At 42.6% G+C, this 19288-nt stretch overlaps 1 protein-coding gene and 1 non-coding gene across 2 annotated transcripts in view; both read right to left on the minus strand.

Moving 5' to 3' along the window:
* The window catches only part of LOC136858434 (sodium channel protein Nach-like), a 53202-nt gene extending 34281 nt beyond the window's left edge, over positions 1–18921 (minus strand). Inside the window, exons 1-4 of the mRNA XM_067137980.2 lie at positions 18746–18921; positions 16833–17033; positions 13173–13317; positions 6692–6816 (exon numbers count right to left, since the gene is read on the minus strand). Coding sequence (XP_066994081.2) covers positions 6692–6816; positions 13173–13317; positions 16833–17033; positions 18746–18921 — 647 coding nt within the window. The remainder of the gene's footprint in view (positions 1–6691; positions 6817–13172; positions 13318–16832; positions 17034–18745) is intronic.
* On the minus strand, positions 14767–14848 carry TRNAS-GCU (transfer RNA serine (anticodon GCU)). Its single transcript has one exon. It is a non-coding gene; the product is annotated as a tRNA-Ser (tRNA).
* Positions 18922–19288: the final 367 nt, after the last annotated feature.

A 19288-nucleotide genomic window follows, 5' to 3' on the forward strand; every position in this document is an offset into this window, starting at 1 on the left:
CTTGCTTCTCCATAAAGTAGTACCATATTCACATAATTATCCCGTGAATACATAATGTTTGCTTTCGTGCTAACCGTACAGTACGTGCTCACACGTTGCTGCTAGGATTACGATATGCTGTTTCATGTGCCCTACGTATGAAGTGTAGACCGCTGTTAGTTGGTCTTCGAGTCGAACGTGCGCAGTTGCTTGGTTGAATGGGTGGGTCAGAATGTTGACAACACGTGCACTACGCTTCATTCTCTGTAGTCGTTTGCCATATGGAAGTCGCATGTTATTATTCCTTTCGTATGTATGCTTTCTTTGTAAAGGTGGAAAATTACTTTTGAGACTTCATCATCATCATCATCATCATCTGTTTACCCTCCAGGTTCGGCTTTTCCCTCGGACTCAGCGAGGGATCCCACCTCTACCGCCTCAAGGGCAGTGTCCTGGAGCTTCAGACTCTTGGTCGGGGGATACAACTGGGGAGTATGACCAGTACTTCGCCCAGGCGGCCTCACCTGCTATGGTGAACAGGGGCCTTGTAGGGGGATGGGAAGATTGGAAGGGATAGGCAAGGATGAAGGAAGGAAGCGGCCGTGGCCTTAAGTTAGGTACCATCCCGGCATTCGCCTGGAGGTGAAGTGGGAAACCACGGAAAACCACTTCCAGGATGGCTGAGGTGGGAATCGAACCCACCTCTACTCAGTTGACCTCCCGAGGCTGAGTGGACCCCGTTCCAGCCCTCGTACCACTTTCCAAATTTCGTGGCAGAGCCGGGAATCGAACCCGGACCTCCGGGGGTGGCAGCTAATCACGCTAACCACTACACCACAGAGGCGGCACTTTTGAGACTTAAGAACGTTAAATGTTTATTACGAATGGCCTTACAAGTATAATATAAAAATAAAATTGAAAAGCTCGTAACTAGATTCGAACTCTAAGTGCCTGCTAACTTACCGTACGCTCGCTGCGATTGGTGCCATGCAGCCACTGCAGGCGACAAAGAATAGGTCTCGTAGCTCTATACTAATGGAATTACCTAGGCTATCGCTTCGATACTGATCGTTGATGTTAAAAATTCTGAACTCGAATGTGCAAACACCACAGTGAACTAAAGAATCGCGTCTCTCTTACGCCCAGATAGTTGCAACCATTTTCTACGCGTTACTTGGTTGAATGAGTCCAGCGTTATGTTTCAGGTGGTATTCACAATCGGTGCGTATGTGGCGATATTTATGATACCTGTTTATTATAACTTCCGTAGAAGAATATCGGAGACTTCAGAAAGGTCTTCGTAAACGATGCCTAGGCGAATACGAAATGACATTAAAAAATGCATGACTCAAGAATGGTTGGAACCCTTCCTGCTTCAAGTAACCTATCGAGGTATGTCTTCCATACGTAATTCCGCGCAGCTATTTGCAACGTACAAGCACCATCCTTGTAACTCTGTATTCACGAGGAGAGCGGAAGTTCCCGCTTCGACAAGTTATGATGAGTTACAGCCTTATGGTCCCGTTTTATGCCTTTTATGATCGCTCTAACGGTAGTAATTACATGGCGTAAGCTATCACATCTGCTGTACAGCATTTGCGTGCCACAGATGATAAACTACAGTGCAAAACACGTTTCTATCAATTTCGATGTGATGAGACTGTACAAAATGGTGGTGCATTGATATGTCTGTAATTGGTCTTACCCTATCACGTTTTCTATGATACCACGACCGCCCTTTCTGTCAAAAGAAAATGGCCTCTTGGACCAATCAAGTGCGCAATTCTCTACCGACAGCTATAGGCGTGTTTATGGTTTGTACAGTATAGTAACATTTCGTAAAAATTAGTAGAGTATTGGACACCGCTCTACATAAAATGGTACAGTGTTTTTGAGATGGACCTCACTTACTGCCTCTTGTACCATTTTTCCATTGTGCGGAGAAGTCTACATCGGGTTAACTGCACATAACATTGCTGTAAGGTGTTGCGCAAGATGGGACTAAGAGGCATTTACGTCCTAGCTGGTTGCATATATTCGGGAAAAAATAGGGGCAGCTGTACCACCCGGTATATCTTGTTTTATGATGTCAAACTTATAAGTATTTGAAATGGGTATTTATGACGCAGTTGGTCATCCATATGTTTTTCATGAATTTTAGAAATATGACGAAAGGTCATTTGTTTTCTTTTCTGCTTGGATAAATTTTTAAAGTATTGGGAGTGCCGTGTAATGTTGTAAAAAGTTATTGATGGTTTCGAAGTGATATCACGTCCAAAGTAGATCGTCATTTCAGTGAAATTATTGCCTATATTTTGTGATGTCAAATTAAGATGTTTACTCTACGTAAAATTTTTGCTGGAATTTTGATGGAATTGGTGCAAAAGGATCCGTGGTTACCCATTTTCAATCGGGTGGAAGCGCTGTATGTAGTGTTGAGTAATGCAGATCGGTGAATTTTGTCACGTAGTGTAACGTTATTTATGTACGTTTAAACTAGGTCTATGTGACAATAAATAACAGTAAATTTTGTCAGTCATTTGTGTGAAAATCCAAAAAGTTTTAAAATACGAGATCATTTTATGCGAAGTTGTTCATTATTAAAGTATTGTGCGTTATTAGGCGTCGGGGATTCTAGTAAGGATTTTTATTCCAGAGTCGTCGAATTGAAGGCAAGAGTTAGATTTACCGTATGAGTTGAGATAGGATTTGTGAATCAGGTGATTGGAAGCCTGTAGTGAACCCAGGACTTTGGTGTGAGCACGAGAAAGATTTTATAATGTTTGGGATGGAAAGTAGAGTGCTTCAATCCCCGCCGGTATTAATTTGCGACGTGTACAATTATTGTAGGACATTTAAAAGTAAAATCTATGTGCATATTTGTTTGGTCAGAATATCGTATTTTTGTTCTATTTTGCGAAGTCAAAGGGGTTCATTCTTAGAAGCCAGTCAAGCGTGGCGATAGACATGTATTTCACATTAAACTGACAGACAGGGTGAGGGTCGTTTGTTTTCAATGCCGCCAGTTGATCGGAGTTCGCAGCTCGGATAACGGGGTTGTGCGCTTGCTCCGCGTTAAAAAATCGGATTGCCTTCCTTGGAACAGAGATCATTATTTGCGAGAACTAGTTGATATTTTCATCCGGGAATAATGTGTAGGTTATTAGATACTGTGATTTTGTTTAATTGCGATCGTAATGTATATTTGAAACCACGAAGTTAGAGTATAATGAGCGAGGTTAGCCAATTTCAGGGTTGTCCAAAATGTAGAGTGTTGGTAGTGATGATTGTTTGTGTGTGAGGGGCGCACAAAGCTTTATGGAATTTTATGACAAGATTTGACATCGTAATCGGCTTACATTGTACGGCGAGTTATTTATGGTTTTGTACTTAATTATTAGGGTTATCCAAGTATTAATAATGGTTAGTGTTAGATTAGATTAACCGAGCTCGATAGCTGCAGTCGCCTAAGTGCGGCCAGTATCCAGTATTCGGAAGATAGTAGGTTCGAATCCCACTGTCGGCAGTCCTGAAAATGGTTTTCCGTGGTTTCCCATTTTCACACTAGACAAATGCTGGGGCTGTACCTTAATTAAGGCCACGGCTGCTTCCTTCCCACTCCTAGCCCTTTCCTGTCCCATCGTCGCCATAAGACCTATCTGTGTCGGTGCGACGTAAAGCAACTAGCAAAAAAATAGATTAGATTAAAGTGTGATGTCATGAAACAAGATATAATACTGGAAATAAATGATGTAAATTTTTTCCAGCTGCACGATGACAACAGATGATAAACGTGAGCGAATTGAAATTTAATTCCATCAAAATTTTAGTAGTGACTTGTGAAATAAACCATTCGTCCGTGGAGATAGAATTTGTTGTTCATTAAGATTTCATTAAACCATTTAAATTTATTTAATTATTATACTCAGTGGAAACCGTATTTGTGAAACAAATTTAAACCAAGCGAATAACTTGAAGATGCATTCTGGAAATCTTAGTTTATTTTTCTGGGAATATTTAAATGTTAACGTTACGATTAAGGGGACATATCCGAAAGTAATGGATTTTACTGCCACAAAGTATTGTGAGCGTTGTTGTTGTTGCATTATTTGACTTTGATTGATTGAGCAGTAAATGTGCTGGTGTTAGTAAAGTGGAAACTTCGGTCATCAACCGATATAACTTCTTAGCCTTCAGCTTAGAAACTTGTATGGTCATGGGGTCATCAACCTCAGGGACTTATATTAGGGCCATATGCCACTGTAGCATCATTTTCCTTGCGGTCATCATCCACAATGACTTTAAAGTAACATAGAAGTTTAGAGGTCGGTCCATGACATAGTCGTAGGTCACATCGATTCAATTAAGGGTCCATGCCGTATAACCACTGTGTGGCACACCAATTGGACTGCCTTAATTATACCCAGAGTCCAGAGTTCGTGTTATGAGGGCTGGACCATAAAGAATCATTATGATGGTACAGGTAGTCTCACATGGAAGCTGAAGTTAAGGATCTCCAGACTTTCTTTTCTTTATTAATAATTCAGACAATGATTTCTAGTAAGGATGCCCATCAGGCAGTTAAGTGAAAGGCTCAAACCAGCGTTCGTCCCCTCTTTGTAAAACTGATTGTTGTATTAAGTGGCCAAGATGGATACATGGATTACAGATTATTAGTTTCTTCAGTAAATTTTTCCAAAATAAAATACAAATATTTTATGAATAGACCTTTCAATTGAGTAGATGGATTAGGATTACTGAACGCTACCTTTTACCTCAGCAAGTGACGAAGTACCCGAAACGACCCAAGAGTCAAATCTCATGAAAATTGCTGATAGGTAAGGAAGGTAGGTATCCATCATAGTGGAAAAAGGGTTCACCCTAAACTATAATTTTATCCAACCTGAATAAAATTATTTATAGCCTAGATTGTATTGCCTTATACCTCGATGTTGCATAGGCATACCGATTTTCATTACAATCTGTTAATCCACTCTTTTGTGATGCGTGTACAAACATGCATAGTCTTCAGACAGACAGACAGACAGACAGACAGACAGACAGACAGACAGACATGACGGAAAACTAAAAATCGCATTTCGTTCTTACTGTCGACACGACCGATACAGAAATGCCATTCTTTTTTATTTTGAACAATTTACAGATAAAACTCTTATTTTATATTAACAAACACTAAATCAAAGGTCAAGTTTAGAGGAGAATTATCCGAAGCATTCACAATCAGAACAGGAGTAAGACAAGGTGATATACTATCACCACTTTCGTTTAATTGTACTCTGGAATAGTTGATGAGAAAATGGTATAAGGAGAATAACAAAAATTTAAAAAATCGATACAATAAATATGAAATTAACCTAAATTGCTTAGGATTTGCAGATGATCTGGCACTACCTTAATGAAGCTCGGAATCAAATCACAAGTTTCCAAACTATTGCTGGAAAATTAGGATTAACAATTTCATTTGAAAAAACTGAAATAATTGCAATAGATCCCCTTTTAATAAGCAGTGTTCTGATATGTGGGAAAGAAATAGAAATTGTAAAACAATTAAAATACCTCGTAGAAACTATAACATACAATATAAATGAAAACATTTCTTGGACAGAGAGAACGAATAAATTATCCAGAGCCCAGAAGTAACCAGAAATACATATAACAAGAAATGTTTGTCAATAAATACAAAATTCAAACATTACTAGACTCTAGTCCAACCTAAAAAACTTATCGAAGTGAAACATTATTTAAACTAAAGCAAAAGAGTAACATAGACAACATTTTAAAAGTAGAAAGAATAATAGTAAGAACATGCATTAATAAGAAGCACCAAAAAGAAGGAGGATGGCATATCATCCTAAATGCAGCAGTATATCAGGAAATAGAACCTATAACGGATTTCACAAGAGAGAAAAGAATAGCATTCTTTGGTCATCTGCTGAGAACACCTCAAGACAGGTTAATACGCAGAATTTTGGAAAAGCTTTGGAAACAAAAACAACAACCTGCCTTGTTAAAAAATCAAAGAAGACATGAAATAATTATACATAACACTGGAGGATTTAAAGAATAAATCAAACAAAGTAAATAAATTGATGAATAGCGAAATTAGATTCCTACCAAAATGTGATAAAAGAGAAACAACTCAAAGGGTATTTTCAGAAGAAGAACGACAACGAAGATCAGATAGAATGAAGAAATACTGGAAGGACAGAAAAGAAAAAACCATAAAACATCATAGAAGACCGGACAGAAATTGACTACAGTGGTCCAGTGCTGCCATAAAAGCACAATAATAATAATAGAAGTCAAAATAATTGTTACCCGAAGTCAACGAATAAACCTGAAAGTAACAGGATAGACCCTACAGTCGGGAGCCCTGAATATGCTTTACCGTCGTTTCCCATTTTCACACCAAGAGATGCTAAGGCTGTTCCTCAATTAAGGCCACGGGCGCTTTCTTCCCATTGATAGCCCTTTCCTATGTCATCGTCGCCATAAGACCTATCTGTCTCGGTGCGACATAAAACAGGTTGTAAGAAAACCAAAAAACAAGCAAGATATTGACATCGGACGTAATGCGAAGCTTGATTGTTGATTCACTCTTTCCTCATAGCACAGCTAACTGAAACTGACTATCTCTCTACCAGCGTTGCTGTAGTGAACAAGAGGAAGTACTCACTCTGATCTCAAGTGCGCATGTCGAGAGTTGAAGGCGTAGCAGAACCCCATTTCAGTAGACAAGGGCTTGAAGAGCTTACAGCAATTCGTCTTCACCGCCTTATACTCACAATTTTCAAAAATGGAGCAGTTTCTCGCGAACTGAAACACATAATATAGATACAATTCATATTATTATTTTATTAGTGTCCATAAGTATAATTCATTAAGATATGAGAATGTTCACATTGAACACGTTTCTTCCAAGGACCTACTTGGTCAAAAGCGATACACAAACAGCTTTATAAAAAGCCGTATAACTTATACTCTACTGAAGTGATAGTTACCATAATCCATCCATCTACTGTATATTCTGTAGCTATACTATTAATAATGAGATGCTATGGTGTTTTGTTTTGTTTTGTTTTGTTTTGTTTTGTTTTGTTTTGTTTTGTTTTGTTTTGTTTTGTTTTGTTTTGTTTTGTTTTGTTTTGTTTTGTTTTGTTTTGTTTTGTTTTGTTTTGTTTTGTTTTGTTTTGTTTTGTTTTGTTTTGTTTTGTTTTGTTTTGTTTTGTTTTGTTTTGTTTTGTTTTGTTTTGTTTTGTTTTGTTTTGTTTTGTTTTGTTTTGTTTTGTTTTGTTTTGTTTTGTTTTGTTTTGTTTTGTTTTGTTTTGTTTTGTTTTGTTTTGTTTTGTTTTGTTTTGTTTTGTTTTGTTTTGTTTTGTTTTGTTTTGTTTTGTTTTGTTTTGTTTTGTTTTGTTTTGTTTTGTTTTGTTTTGTTTTGTTTTGTTTTGTTTTGTTTTGTTTTGTTTTGTTTTGTTTTGTTTTGTTTTGTTTTGTTTTGTTTTGTTTTGTTTTGTTTTGTTTTGTTTTGTTTTGTTTTGTTTTGTTTTGTTTTGTTTTGTTTTGTTTTGTTTTGTTTTGTTTTGTTTTGTTTTGTTTTGTTTTGTTTTGTTTTGGTTTGGTTTGGTTTGTTTTGTTTTGTTTTGTTTTGTTTTGTTTTGTTTTGTTTTGTTTTGTTTTGTTTTGTTTTGTTTTGTTTTGTTTTGTTTTGTTTTGTTTTGTTTTGTTTTGTTTTGTTTTGTTTTGTTTATTCCAGAATGGCTCGAAAACTACTGAACTGAATGAGCTGAAATTTCTTAACGGTATAGCTTGAAATCTCTAGCCAACACAAGGGATACTTTTGATTTTGATACAATTCACCGTTTGACAGGAGTATGTCCCAAATTTGGGGAATTGTTACCCTTTATCATCTAAAATTACGGGTGAACGGTTTGCCCTACAGAAAAGTGAAGTTCACGCTGTGGCCTTGAAATTACAATTTTCTATAGGAAACGTCATATGCATTTTCTTCGTATTTCTAACTATTTTCGAAAAAAATTAGCTTTCTTATGTTTATGAATGCGGTCCCCGTCACTAACGAATAGGTTGCTGATTTCGCGCATAATTAGAGATCACGTGAGACCATGTTCGTCATTATTTATGTACAGTCGTTGTTCGTTTGTTAACAGGCCAAGTGGAGTGCGTCACTCTGCGGAAAGTTTTTGGAGGCTACAGTTGTATTATTGAGGGTGTTAAACGTGCGTGTCCATATTTAAGAACTACTGTCAGCTGTAGTTGATTTATTCAGTGATTTTCATTATCATTGTCATCGTGTTAAATAAGGCGTGATCAAAAAGTTTCCGTTTGAGGGCGTTGCTGCAGCGGACATGCAGCGCAGCACGACTCTGATGCGGGTAAATAAGTACGGAAACGTAGTGTGGCAGTTGTGTCGTGCCGAGGTGCGTGCGTTAAATGGGGCCGCGTGAACTATGGCGACGTTATTACTAAATGCGTCCAAACAGGACCAACGTATTGTTATTCTGTTCTTGGCTTCCGAAGGGCAAATACCGGTGGACATCCACCGGAGAATAAAGATTGCGTATGGGGCAGCATGTCTGTCGAAAACCACCGTTGAGGAATGCTGCACCAAGTTCCGTGACGGTCGCGTTCCTAAAAAGATGCCGGTCGATCTGGTAGGCAAGCCTCATGCAGCCAAATCAAGTGGGAGATACTCGAGCACCCGCCCTATAGTCCTGATCTCTCCCCATGCGATCATCACGCCTTCGGTCCCCTCAAAAAGACCGTGAAGAGCTTCCTGTCGGACGAGCATGTGCAGCAGGCGATTGCGGACTTCTTCAAGCAGAAGGACACGGTGTCTTACCACACAAGGATCTTCAACCAGATAAGTCTAGTGATGACGACGGAAAAGAAAGAGGTAGGATTTGGAAGGAAGCGGCCGTGGCCTATATTAAGGTACATTTTTGATGTGAAAATGGGGAAACACGGAAAACCGCCTTCAGGACTTCCGACAGTGGGGTTCGAACCTGCTATCTACCAATTGCAAGGTGATAGCTACGTGGCCCGCACCGCGGGGCTACTTGCTCGGTAACGGTTACTTTCGCTAGTACTTGTATAGCAAGTGTACTAGTATAAAGCCACACGGCTGACTCCATGATATCAATGTTAACCTCTTTTAGATGAGCTAGACACTTGCATTTTTTCTGGTTTCTCGTTAGCTAACCTGTATTCTTGGACCATTTTTTGTTCTTTTGCAAATGTCTATTCCGTACCCTGAAGGGGTACAGGAGGCCTCTTGGAGGTTAAATTCCCCTTTCAGGCCGACGAGATCTTTAGGGATCCACGTCTGTGGTGTAGTGGTTAGTGTGATTAGCTGCCACCCCCGGAGGCCCGGGTTCGATTCCCGGCTCTGCCACGAAATTTGCAAAGTGGTACGAGGGCTGGAACGGGGTCCACTCAGCCTCGGAAGGTCAACAGAGTAGAGGTGGGTTCGATTCCCACCTCAGCCATCCTGGAAGTGGTTTTCCGTGGTTTCCCACTTCCCTTCCAGGCAAATGCCGGGATGGTACCTAACTTAAGGCCACGGCCACTTCCTTCCCTCTTCCTTACCCATCCCTTCCAAACTTCCCATCCCCCCGCAAGGCCCCTGTTTAGCATAGCAGGTAAGGCAGTTTGGGCGAGGTACTGGTCATTCTCCCCACTTGTATCCCCCGACCCAGAGTCTGAAGCTCCAGGGCACTGCTCTTGAGGCGGTAGAGGTGGGATCCCTCGCTGAGTCCGAGGGAAAAACTGACCCTGCGGGGTAAACAGATAAAGAAGAAGAAGAAGAAATCTTTAGGGGTGAGTTGAGGTGCGGAGAACGTGCGGGTAGCGTCCCTGTCCTATAAATGGATATATTTCCTCATCTGCCTTAATGCAGAAGAATGGGATACCACTGTAAACCATTCTCAAAGACACCATTCTCAAAGACAGGCGACGGTGTTGACCAGTGCCTCCATCTCCCGAATGTAGAGATGTAAGGCTAGCCTACTTTACTCGGTGTGGACCATTTCCAACTACTGCAACTAAAATGTTTTCATTCTGTCCCTTAAGGGGCCTCCTAGACGGTAACGCCGTCTCTCAGGTCAGGGAGATGTGATACGGTGAAGGAGATGTTCATGGAAGGTGAAGGGTTTGGCGGCCTATGTTGGGGTTGTACAGGCCACGGTCGCTTCATTCCCGCTCTTAACCCTTTCTTAACCCATCGTCGCCATAAGACCTATGTACGTCGGTGCGATTTAAATCAACTTGTAGAAAAACATTTTCATTCCACTTTAATGCATCATCAACCATCTTGCTTCCACAGAGAACCGAACTATCCTACCAGCGTCCATGTATCTATCTCTTCATGTAAAAATATAAGCCGCCATTATTCTATGAATAATGTGGTGGAGGTAATACCAGCCCAGGTAGCTTTCAGCCAGTTTATTGACAATCGCCTAACTGAGTGGATGAGAAATACCGCAGCTTGTCATTTCTTGAGCAACAGGGTTTCAACAAACCCCAGCTTACCAGGAATGTCAAATTTTATGCTTGGATAGTATGATGTATTTTTGTGTACTTCATGGAGATGGAATTTTAGTTTGAAATTCTTTTTACTACTCAGATGTTCCTTGTATTTTATTAACGACGTCCTCAAAAATAACTTTAAATGTGAATGATCCTGTGCTTGGGGTAAATGATATTATCTACTATGAAGAGAGCTGTCCGCCTCTGTGGTGTAGTGGTTAGCGTGATTAGCTGCCACCCCCGGAGGCCCGGGTTCGATTCCCGGCTCTGCCACGAAATTTGAAAAGTGGTACGAGGGCTGGAACGGGGTCCACTCAGCCTCGGGAGGTCAACTGAGTAGAGGTGGGTTCGATTCCCACCTCAGCCATCCTGGAAGTGGTTTTCCGTGGTTTCCCACTTCTCCTCCAGGCGAATGCCGGGATGGTACCTAACTTAAGGCCACGGCCGCTTCCTTCCCTCTTCCTTGTCTATCCCTTCCAATCTTCCCATCCCTCCACAAGGCCCCTGTTCAGCATAGCAGGTGAGGCCGCCTGGGCGAGGTACTGGTCATACTCCCCAGTTGTATCCCCCGACCAAGAGTCTGAAGCTCCAGGACACTGCCCTTGAGGCGGTAGAGGTGGGATCCCTCGCTGTGTCCGAGGGAAAAGCCGAACCTGGAGGGTAAACAGATGATGATGATGATGATGATGAAGAGAGCTATTATAGTGACGATGCACCAAGTTGCTACTAATTTTCAAAGCGATCATGACACCGAAACAGAACAATATATCGCCAATAGTTAATAGTGAGTAAAACGCTAGGGGCGAGTGAGTCACGTGACCCGAACTCGCGAGCTGGAGGCTAGGCCGCGAGTTATACGCACGCTAGCCAGCACTAGCACCTGCGTTTTTGGGTGCTAATCACTAGCTACTAGTAAACCCACCTAGTGTGATAGATCCTCTGTTCCTGTGCCATGTCCGGTCTAGTGCAGCATTTGACCTCCCGAGGCTGAGTGACAGAGCCGGGAATCGAACCCGGGCCTCTCGGGGTGGCAGCTAATCACACTAACCACTACACCACAGAGGCGGATAATTACTTTTATCAAATTACGAAATCCATGCGAGAGAAGGCGTGGGTAACAGCTAGGTGTCTACAAAGAATTAGTATACCATAGCTTGCCCAGATATGTCAAGCTATTCTGCGATAACCCGTGCAGTGTTAAGCGTGATTGCTTTTTATACAGCAGTAATTGATTGGTCCGCCTCTGTGGTGTAGTGGTTAGCGTGATTACCTGCCAGCCCTGGAGACCCGGGTTCGATTCCCGGCTCTGCCACGAAATTTGAAGAGTGGTACGAGGGCTGGAACGGGGTTCACGTAGCCTCGGGAGCTCAACTGAGTACAGGTGGGTTCGATTCCCACCTCAGTCATCCTCGAAGTGGTTTTCCGTGGTTTCCCACTTATCCAGGAAAATGCCGGGACGGTACCTTACTTAAGGCCACGCTGCTTCCTTCCCTCTTCCTTGTCTATCCCTTCCAATATCCCCATCCCCCCCGCAAGGCCCCTGTTCAGCATAGCAGGTGAGGCCGCCTGGACGAGGTACTAGTCATCCACTCCAGTTGTATCCCTCGACCCGATGTCCGACGCTCCAGGACATTGCCCTTGAGGCGGTAGAGGTGGGACCCCTCGCTGAGTCCGAGAGAAAAACCAACTCTGGAGGGTAAACAGATTAAAAAAGAAAGTCATTGATCGGTGTATTCCGTTGAAGAACGTATTTCCGTGTGCTGCATGTTTTTAAACGCAGTTCGCCGAAAGTTTGAAGATTCAAGAGGTTGAATTACAGAGAGTGTACCGGAATATCATCACACGCTACACCGCCTGTGTACAGACTGAGGGGGAGCATTTTCACCAATTACTGTATTGGGATAATGTTATTGTTTCTCTATATATTTCTCAGTGTGATTTTTCATTTATCGAAGTTGATGGGTTATCTACGAGCGTGCGGACGGCCGATATGGGGCATGCGTGAAGGTTGCCAACCGTTGTGGGTCTGTTGACTAGCGAATGGAACTAGGAGATGCCTAGTCGAGACTTAGGTGGTATGCTCAGTTCACCCAGAAGGACGTGGGTTCATTTCTCCGTCAGAAAATTGAAGAATTTAGAAAAGAGATTTCCAATTCTGGAACTCTGAGATTCACTCAGCTTATACCAACAATGAGTAACAGGTTAATTTCTGGGATCCGACCGGGCACACACGTAACCACACCATCTCACAAGGAATCTTTCGGGCTTCCCGACGGCAGTCGTCACGATGCTAGTGCCGTTGTTTGCATTCGATTTCGGAGTGATGTAATGGTTTTGTTAGCCTACATAATTTATACTGCAATACAGAATTGCATGCAGGAAATGTGTTCGAGAAGAAATTCATGTTTACACGTTGATAATTAAGTAGTCGAAGTAGTCCGCCTCTGTGGTGTAGTGGTTAGTGTGATTAGGGCAAATATATTTCCCTGGCAGGTGGGAATGTTTCTTAGATGAAACGGAGCAATACTTTGACGTGGGGAGGGGGGGAGGGGGCAAAACACCGTCTTGTCGTTAATTCAAACCCTGTTTTAGATGGTAGCCAAATATTCTTGTCAGCTTCTATACTATACCTGGGATTGTAATTCTGGCAGTGACCTGGTGTTGATCATAGCCTCAGGTTTGGACATCAGCGGCTTGAATTCTGCGAGGTTCCAGACAGAAATGTTGGTCACTAGTGTCAGGAACGTCTTCACATCCTCATTATCGTTTTCTGACCTGTGGAAAATAGTTCTTAAGTAATTGTTTTCTTTGACAGAGAGATATATTAAAGGTAGTGCACCACAGGAATTAGGTGGCATATAATAAAGTTCCATAATATATATGGTCCTCCTCCCCAGTTGAATTCTCCGACCCTAAGTCTCACGCTCCAAGACAATACCCTTGAGGCGATAGAGGTTGGATCCCTCACTAATCCGAGGGAAAAAAACAACCCCGGAGGGTAAAGGGATTAAGAAAGAAAGAAAGAAAGAAAGAAAGAAAGAAAGAAAGAAAGAAAGAAAGAAAGAAAATATATATTTTAACTGCTCAATATGTAAAGTTCAAGCCAGTCTCTTTTAGCCTCATACGGAGTCTTCTACATTGTCTAACGTACAGCACAAGAAATAAGTAATGGCACACATGAATTTCGGAGTCCCATATGGTAGACAGGGCGAGTTGGCCGTGCGGTTAGGGGCGCGCGGCTGTGCGCCTGCATCCGGGAGATAGTGGGTTCAAATCCCACTGTCGGCAGCCCTGAAGTTGGTTTTCCGTGGTTTCCCATTTTGACACCAGGCAAATGCTGGGGTTGTGCCTTAATGAAGGCCACGGCTGCTTCCTTCCCACTCCTAGGCCTTTCCTATCCCATCGTCGCCATCAGACCTGCTTGTGACGGTGCAACGTAAAGTAAGTAGCAAATAAAAACATACAGTAGACACTGTGCATGGACAAATGGCGCAAAGCACTATTTGCACATTGACGCAAGTCGAACTTAGTTGTATCTCGTTAATACATCTATAAACCAGTCTGTAAAATACAAAATTTTATCGCCACAACGAATCCTAAATAGATAATACTGTATTTCGTTGAAATTAGTCGAAGTAATCCGCCTCTGTGGTATAGTGGTTAGAGTGATTAGCTTCCACTCCAAGAGGGCCGGGCTTCGATTCCCTACTCTGCCAATAAATTTGAAATATGGTACGAGGTCTGGAACGGGGTTCACACAGCCTCGGGAGGTCTACTGAGTAAAGGGGATTCGATTCCCACCTCAGCCATCCTCGAAGTGAATTTCCACTTCTTCTCCAGGCAATATGCCCAGATGGTACCTAACTTAAGACCACGGTCACTTTCTTCCCTCTTCCGTGTCTATTCCTTTATATCTTCCCAATCCACAACAAGGCCCCTGTTCAGCATAGCAAGTAATTCCTGTAACTAGGTCGCTCGAAGGCAAACTGCAGTAATGTTAGTATAACAAACGATTTTCTTCATTCACGCACTTTTTTCTACGTAAAACCGTCATGCTAATCTTTGAGGTCCTGCCGCAAGGTAAGTGCTGTGAAAAACTGACCTTCCTAACTAGTGGTGATAACACAGTAAGTAAGATAAATAGAGAAAACAATATTCATCGGTAATTATCTTCCTTAACTTAAATTCATGATTCTAACAATGAATGGTCATCAAAAATTTACTCGACGAGGATGGGATTCGAACCCACGCGTGCAGAGCACATTGGATTAGCAGTCCAACGCCTTAACCTCTCGGCCACCTCGTCGTATAATTGTTGCAGTGCATCTTTGTTATATATTCTGGGTCACACTGTTTTTAATTTTAACGTATTGTTCTATTTTTTATATGAATGGTACTTTTTTGCTATTTGTTTTACGTCGCACCGACACCTCCCCCGTTGTATCCCCCGACGTAAAGTCACATGCTCCAGGACACTGCCCTTGAGGCGGTAGAGGTGGGATCCCTCACTGATTCCGAGAGGAACACCAACCCTGGACGGTAAATGGATTAGGAAAGGAAGGAAGTAGTCGAAGTAACGTATAGTTTGAGAGGTAGACAATGACACAAGTAAAATACGAACGCCTTCACACCGAACGTCCAGCTCAATGGCTATGTGGTTACTGTGTTTGTCTATGCTCACTGGGGTTTCGGATTCAATTCCCGACCGTGTCGGGGATTCTAACTTCGTCTGGTTAATTTCTCCGGCTCGGGGTCTGGGTGTTTGTGTTCGTCTTAAATGTATAAGTTAAATTTATTCAGTCAATTCACAATTAATAACCATAAACATACAAAATTGTAGACCGCAAGCCAAAATTTAAGAAAAATTTCTCTCCATCGTACCTCAAAAATTAAAAACAAAGCGGTAGTGAGCTCACTCCTATACCCAGAAATCGAAGGTTCGAATCTCACATTTCACTTACAGTTGTTTGATTTTATTATTCTTCTTCTTCTGCATCTGTTTACCATCGAGGGTCGGTTTTTCCCTCGGACTCAGCGAGGGATCATACCTCTACCGCCTCAAGGGCAGTGTCGTGGAGCTTCAGACATCGGGTCGATGGATACAAGTGGGTAGGATGACCAGTACCTCGCTCAGGCGGCCTCACCTGCTATGCTGAACAGTGGCCTTGGAGGGGGATGGGAAGATTGGAAGGGATAAGCAAGGAAGAGGGAAGGAGCGGCCGTGGCCTTAAGTTAGGTACCATCCCGGCATTTGCCTGGAGGAGAAGTGGAAAACCACAGAAAACCACTTCGAGGATGGCTGAGGTGGGAATCGAACCCCCCTCTACTCAGTTGACCTCCCGAGGCTGAGTTGATCCCGTTACAGCCCTCGTACCACTTTTCAAATTTCGTGGCAGAGCCGAGAATTGAGCCCGAGCCTCCGAGGGTGGCAGCTAATCACACTCACCACTCTCACTCATCTTCTCCGGCGAGGTATGCATCTCGATTGACTGACAGGGTCTTGTCAGAGTGGATCATAGATATGCCTGGCACCTCAGAATGTTATTCCCAGCAGAATAACTATCCGGCGCATGAACCCCAAATTCGTTCATTTTTCTTAGAATTTGCTTTACGTCGCACCGACACAGATAGGTCGTATGGACTTTCTTCCCACTCCTAGCCCTTCCCTATCCCATCGATGCCATAGGACCTATCAGTGCCTGTGCGATGTAAACCAAGTTGCTTAAAAATACATTTCTTCAGGTAATTTTACAAAGTGTATATCAACATTACCCGTAGTGTTAGTGTGAATTCACTCAGCGAACTTCCACGTCTCGTATGACATGTGCTATATGACAACAGCTGGGCCATTACTTATTTCCACCATTGTAAGAGTAGATGTCTTACAATATATGACCTTTGGAATGAATACGTACGTATGGTAGCCCCGTGGTGGGTAGGTGGCATACCTACCTCTTACCCGGACGCCCTGCGCTCTAATCCCGCCAGTCTAGGAATTATAATTCTTAACTGAGGGCTGGTGCAGGATTAATTTGGTCTCTCAAGGCCTCCGCTCTAATATGAGGAAGGATAGCTGGTCGCGAAAACCGAGTTATTCGGCTGAGGATGTCCTCACAACGTAGCACTGTAAGAAATCTTAGCAAGCTAAATTCCAAAATGGGATTTATGAGCCACAGGTTTATTTTAGGGTACAAATGTATCAAATTTCACTTCTCTAGCCCATTCCACCTTCGTCCCTGCTCCGATCTACCCAGCTTCTTGGCTCGTGGTCTGTTATAAGTAATACTTACTGTTTAACGTATTCGTCTATAGCTTCCTGATCTGCAGGGTTCGAAAGGCACAAGGTGATGCAAGGGAAGGGTACGTCCCAGTTGTGAAAATCAGTGTCCAGTCCCGTGATGGTAGGATTCGTCTGGAACTTCTCCCAAAGAGAAACGATGATAATAAGGGTGGCCACCCCACCAATCGTTGTGAAGCAGAACCACATAAACCTGAAGAAGAAACATAGCATTAATTAGGATCATGTTATCTTCATGGAAAACTACTAAGTCAAAGGGAGTTAAAGCGCTGCGGAATACAGAATTCCACGTGTTAATTCCAGACTGGTGGGCGAGGATTTAAAATATATTTGTGCCAATACTTATACATCATTTGGGGGAGCTTTTAGTAGTTACCTGATCCGGTTGATAGGAACAGTAGGATTAATCACTAAATATATTTTTTACTAACTCGGGACGATCTGTATATGTTACGGGTTTAGATATCGTATATACTATTTGCAGGTAATACTGATCACATCTCACATCTACGTGACCTAAACCGCACAGCCAGCTGGCTTGGTCCTCATGATTTTATATTTATGGAAATTATCTGATATGTCAAAGTAAAATGTATTCTATACAGATGTAGAATTCCTTTTGATATTCTTTTTCTATATTTTTTGGTCATTATTGGTATTTTATTACCGTTGGTTTCGTAACTAAGGATAATTTAGTTTCTGAGGACTTTATCCGTTGTTTTCATCATCATCATCATCATCTGTTTACCCTCCAGGTTCGGTTTTTCCCTCGGACTGAGCGAGGGATCCCACCTCTACCGCCTCAAGGGCAGTGTCCTGGAGCTTCAGACTCTCGGTCGGGGATACAACTGGGGAGTATGACCAGTACCACGCCCAGGCGGCCTCACCTGCTATGCTGAACAGGGGCCTTGTGGAGGGAGGGGAAGATTGGAAGGGATAGGCAAGGAAGAGGGAAGGAAGCGGCCGTGGCCTTAAGTTAGGTACCATCCCGGCATTCGCCTGGAGGAGAAGTGGGAAACCATGGAAAACCACTTCCAGGATGGCTGAGGTGGCAATCGAACCCACCTCTACTCAGTTGACCTCCCGAGGCTGAGTGGACCCCGTTCCAGCCCTCGTACCACTTTTCAAATTTTCGTGGCAGAGCCGGGAATCGAACCCGGGCCTCCGGGGGTGGCAGCTAATCACGCTAACCACTACACCACAGAGGCGGACATCCGTTGTTTTACTAGTGTTTATTTCAGAACGAGTGTTATTCAACTAAGGCTATGTCATAACATTTTAAAAGTTTGTCATATGGAAGAAAAAATATGAATATTGTATAGTATAACAGACAGTAGGTGTAGTGGTTAGCGTGATTAGCTGCCACCCCCGGAGGTCCGGGTTCGATTCCCGGCTCTGCCACGAAATTTGAAAAGTGGTACGAGGGCTGGAACGGGGTCCACTCAGCCTCGGGAGGTCAACTGAGTAGAGGTGGGTTCGATTCCCACCTCAGCCATCCTGGAAGTGGTTTTCCGTGGTTTCCCACTTCTCCTCCAGGCGAATGCCGGGATGGTACCTAACTTAAGGCCACGGCCGCTTCCTTCCCTCTTCCTTGCCTATCCCTTCCCATCTTCCCATCCCTCCATAAGGCCCCTGTTCAGCATAGCAGGTGAGGCCGCCTGGGCGAGGTACTGGTCATACTTCCCAGTTGTATCCCCCGACCAAGAGTCTGAAGCTCCAGGACACTGCCCTTGAGGCGGTAGAGGTGGGATCTCTCGCTAAGTCCGAGGGAAAAACCGAACCTGGAGGGTAAACAGATGATGATGATGATGATAACAGACAGTAGTAAATGAAAAACATATTTCAATATTTTAAGACACTTTTATTCTATAAAGGTTAAATAACATGACGTGTTATAAATCTCACCTTTCACAGAAGGGTCGTCCCTCCTCCCGGATATAGCGAACACCATGGAGCGTGCTATTATCGAAGAATTGGCTGGTCTGGTAAGACAGGCTTGTTTTGAGCAGCTCATATTTCGAAGCTCTTCTTTCTTGAGAAGGTGGTACAGAAGGACGGACACCTGGCTGCGGTAACCACATTATACTGGAAAGAAATTAAAATAATATGGAGCGGCAATTGAACAGAAATCCACTGTTGTTTTCACAGTTAGTAAAGCACGATATCGTTTAGTAATCGCCTGCTCAACAATGATATGTTACTAAGATTAAGACGAACATGTGTGCTGATTTCTCAAGGTGTAACTGGAATTTAAGAAAAGGAATAAGAGTAATTGTTTATTAACTCCTGAGTATAATTTCCCGTTAATTTATTGGACTAGAATATTGTCTCAAATGAGTGACACGTCAAAATACTCACTGTTTCAAACTGACCCATTTCGGTTTTATTTTGAATTTACTACTTTTTTGATATTAATACCTACATTCATAAATTACTAAGAAACTTACG

Source organism: Anabrus simplex, chromosome 1 (genome assembly GCF_040414725.1).
Source record: "Anabrus simplex isolate iqAnaSimp1 chromosome 1, ASM4041472v1, whole genome shotgun sequence".
Classification (NCBI taxonomy): domain Eukaryota; kingdom Metazoa; phylum Arthropoda; class Insecta; order Orthoptera; family Tettigoniidae; genus Anabrus; species Anabrus simplex.